Here is a 3,680-nt window from a genome sequence, read left to right on the forward strand (position 1 = left end):
CATGGGGCTCCAGGCCCATGGTGGGGCAGCGGGGGGCTGAAGTACCCATGCAGGCTTCCCAATGCTGGTTGAGGGACCCCAGTACGTGCCCAGGCCTTGGGAGTGAGATGCAGGCAAGTTGGGGGCCACATCCAGCCCCCAGGCCTTGAGGTCCCACCCCTGCCATAAGGGCGAGAAAGCAGGTTGTGAGGAAGTGGGGAATTTGGGGGGTTCAAAGGGGTGTTGCATACAGGGGGGCACTCGGGCTATGTCTAGACTGCAAACCTCTTTTGAAAGAGACTTTTTCGAAAGATAATTTCGAAAAAGGCTCTTTTGAAAAAGAGCGTCTAGAATACAAGCAGTACGTTCGAGAAAGCAAGCTGCATTTCAAAGGAGCACCCAGGCAGTCTGGATGCCCTCTGTCAAAAAAGCCCAGTCTGCATTACATCGCGCCTTTTTTCAAAAGTGAGAGAGACGCAGCCGTGTTAGTCTGGCCTAGCTGAAACAAAAGACAGAACGATGTTATTCTATCGTGTTCGCCTTTAAAGTGCTACATAGTTCTGTCTTTTTCTTTTCTTTTCAAAAGAGCACTTTACACTCGGGACACCACAGCACTCGGCCACATGGAGCCAGAGCTGCCCCTGGGCACGTTGGTGCGTCTCGTGGGGTCGTTGCCTTCAGCCCGGCTGCACTTGCTGCAGGCTGCCATCCGGGGGTCCATCAGGGGGCTGTCAGGATCCAGGAGGCCCTGAGGGAGAGCATCCACCCGGGTCCTCCCACCGGGGGCTTGTGCCCCATTCCTCCCTCACGTCCTTCCACTTACCCCTTCCTGATGTCAAATAAGACACATATGTTCAAAAATAGAAACTGGGTTTATTGAACAAAACTGGGGGGGGGGGGGGTCTTCATATCTCCAGCTGTGTGAGAAGAAGACCTTCCCTACTGTGTTTCTAAAGGCTACCTTCACCTCTTTGTTCCGCAGAGTGTATATTATGGGATTCATCATGGGTGTTACAGCTGTGTGCATAAGGAATATCAGCAGATCACTCTCAGGGGTGGAGCTTGACGTGGGTTTCAGGTAACTCAAAAGTCCTGTTCCATAGAGCAAAGTCACCACTGTGAGGTGAGAGGAGCAGGTGGAGAAGGCTTTACGCCTCCCCTCCGCTGACGGCAGCTTGAGGACAGTGGAAATGATGCGGACGTAGGACAGGACTATCAGTAAAAAAGGGCTCATAACAAACAGCACCATCACGGCCAAGCCAAAGATCACGTTCTTCCAAGGGTCAATGCAGAGCATCTTCTGTAATGGTTGAATGTAGCAGAAATAATGGGGGATGCGGTTGGAGCCACACAAGGGCAGGCTGAAGAGCCACGTGGTCTGAACTATGGCCACCGAGATGCCGATGAGCCATGAAATACATGCGAGCAGCGCACACACCTGGCCACTCATGATGGTTGTATAATACAAAGGGTGGCATATGGCCACATACCGGTCGTAGGCCATGGCTGCGAGGAGACAGCAGGCTGCGAGGCCTGTGATGTCAAAGACATTCAACTGGGCAGCACAACCAGCGAGGGAGATGGTCTTTTCCTCCACCAGGAGGTGAACCAGTAGCTGAGGGGTCACGCTGGTGGTGACGCAGATTTCCGAGACAGACAGGTTCACCAGGAAGAAATACATGGGGGTGTGGAGGGAGGGGTTGAGCTTTATCAGAAGGATAATGATGAGGTTCCCCATCAGGGTGAGCAGGTAGGCAACCAGAAGCACCAGAAACAGAAGGATTTGCAGCTTGTTTAGGTAGGTAAACCCCAGCAGGATGAACACACCGGAGATGGTCTGGTTCTCTGCCGCGTAGCTCACAGAACTGCTCATCTGTAGGGGTGACAAAGACACCGGGTCAGTGACAGACCAATCATGTGCATGTGACTCAATCACTGACAGGAAGGGGTCACAGAAGACCCCTTGGGGGTGCCGCTCACTGTGCTGACAAACCCATTGGTGCTCCCCTCCTTGCTCCCTGGGGCTTCTCACCACCCTGTCCTGCTGAGTCAGATCTCCTGACTTCCGCCACCCAAAGCACAGAGCTGAGATCATCCCCGCCCATCCCGGAGAGCAATAGACACTCAACCCCTTCAGGTCTGAAGAGAAGGCCATTTTGGGCCCAGCTTCCAGGAATTCAACCCGCAGCTCGGATCAGAACCCCAAATAAACCAGACAGGCAAGCGCCCTTTAACAATGACAGGAGGATGGACACACCGATTGCTCCCCCAGGTGACAATTATTTACACTGGGCTGGAGACTAAATCAAAGTGATTTTTTGAGGGACAAGCAGAAGGATTTAAGGGGTTGCAAGTGAGAACAGGCAGAGCAAAGCAAATTACACATGGAAAATGACAAGAAAGGCCGAGCTAGTTCTAACACTAGAATTAGCTCAGCACAATCTCACCTAAAACTGTTCTTATTTCGGCTACACCTCCAAGCCAGGCGAGATCCTTTTTCCCTGGGGTCTCGGGTTCATCCCCCGGGGACTGACATGCCTGCCAGAGACAGAGGGGCAGCAGCTTCCCCTTGTGTCATAGATTCCACTTTGGGCGGAAAGGAGGAAGGAGGAGCAGGGCGGGATGTACGTGGCCGGGGGCGGGGCCGTGTACGTCACCACGACCCCTTCCCCTCCCACTGTGGTATTCAGCTGAGTGCTGCGGCTAGGCTGAGTGCTGCGCTGCTCAGCTGGGCTGCAGCGGGAGAGCAAGTGGCAGCAAAAGGCCATTTGGGGCCTGCGCTCCCCATGCATATACATCAGCGTCACAGACGCTCAGACACTGGGCTACTATATATATGACAGCAGTAGTATGGATGCTCCACAGCTGTTATTTCAAAGCAACTACTCCCCAGAGTAATTTGAAGTAATTATTCCTCAGTGCTTCTTGGGGCTCTACATCAAAGTAGCACATTCACAATAACTGGGCCTGCCTTGGACTCATTTCATGACTTCCCTGTAGTGAGGAAATGCTATTTCAATTTTGTTATATTGGAAGTTATTTCAAATTTAGTTATTTCAAAATAATTTCCTAGTATAGACATGGCCTAGAGGAGCTACATCAGGAGATCTGTTCTTCCTCTTTGAACATATTTTCTTTCTGTTTCCATGAAAATTCAAACAGGAAAGTTGGTTTCCTTTCCTTTCCTTCTATATCTAGACTACACCGTTTTTAAACTGTTCTGCATCCAGGGAATGCATTTGCTCTTCCGCTTATTTTTTGGAAGAGCAAACACTCTTTCAGAAGCCCCTGGATTCCTCATTCTACAGGAAGAAGGGGACTTCCAAAAGAGGGGATTTTTTCAACATTTGGCTGAATCTAGACAGGCCAAATGTTAGAAGAATGTCTTCTGAAAAAAATATAGGAAAAAGCTACACAAACTAGTAGTCTAGACTCCACCAGACAATGACAGCCTCAGAAGTAGCCGTGGGAGAGCAAGGGTACAGAGGTGTGAGTAGTACATCAGAGCTAAATTCAGTCAGGGTGATTGTGGATGAAAGAGAGCACCTAAAGGCCAAAATTACTTATAATAATGAGTGAGCCATTCCCAGTGCTAGTCAGACCTTTTCTGAAGGTGTCAAAATTTCATATGAATTCTAGCTTAGCTGTTTCATGTTGCAGCCTGTTTTTGAAGGGTTTTTTTTTTACTGAGGATGACAACT

The 3,680-nt window shown here is 50.2% G+C and overlaps 1 protein-coding gene across 1 annotated transcript; it reads right to left on the minus strand.

Annotated features, from left to right (window-relative positions):
• Nucleotides 1-474: 474 nt before the first annotated feature.
• Nucleotides 475-1,852, minus strand: LOC102450077 (olfactory receptor 10A4-like). The gene is made up of 2 exons (XM_089774372.1): nt 867-1,852; nt 475-478 (listed from the first exon to the last, which is right to left on the minus strand). Exons 1-2 carry the CDS (start codon nt 1,850-1,852, stop codon nt 475-477), a joined length of 990 nt encoding a protein of 329 aa, XP_089630498.1.
• Nucleotides 1,853-3,680: the final 1,828 nt, after the last annotated feature.

The sequence above is a fragment of the Pelodiscus sinensis genome, chromosome 30, assembly GCF_052426305.1.
Source record: "Pelodiscus sinensis isolate ZL-2025 chromosome 30, ASM5242630v1, whole genome shotgun sequence".
Classification (NCBI taxonomy): Eukaryota; Metazoa; Chordata; order Testudines; family Trionychidae; genus Pelodiscus; species Pelodiscus sinensis.

Excerpts from the sequence above, each read along its gene's own strand:
- LOC102450077 (XM_089774372.1), bottom strand. The coding sequence starts at position 1,852 with ATGAGCAGTTCTGTGAGCTACGCGGCAGAGAACCAGACCATCTCCGGT.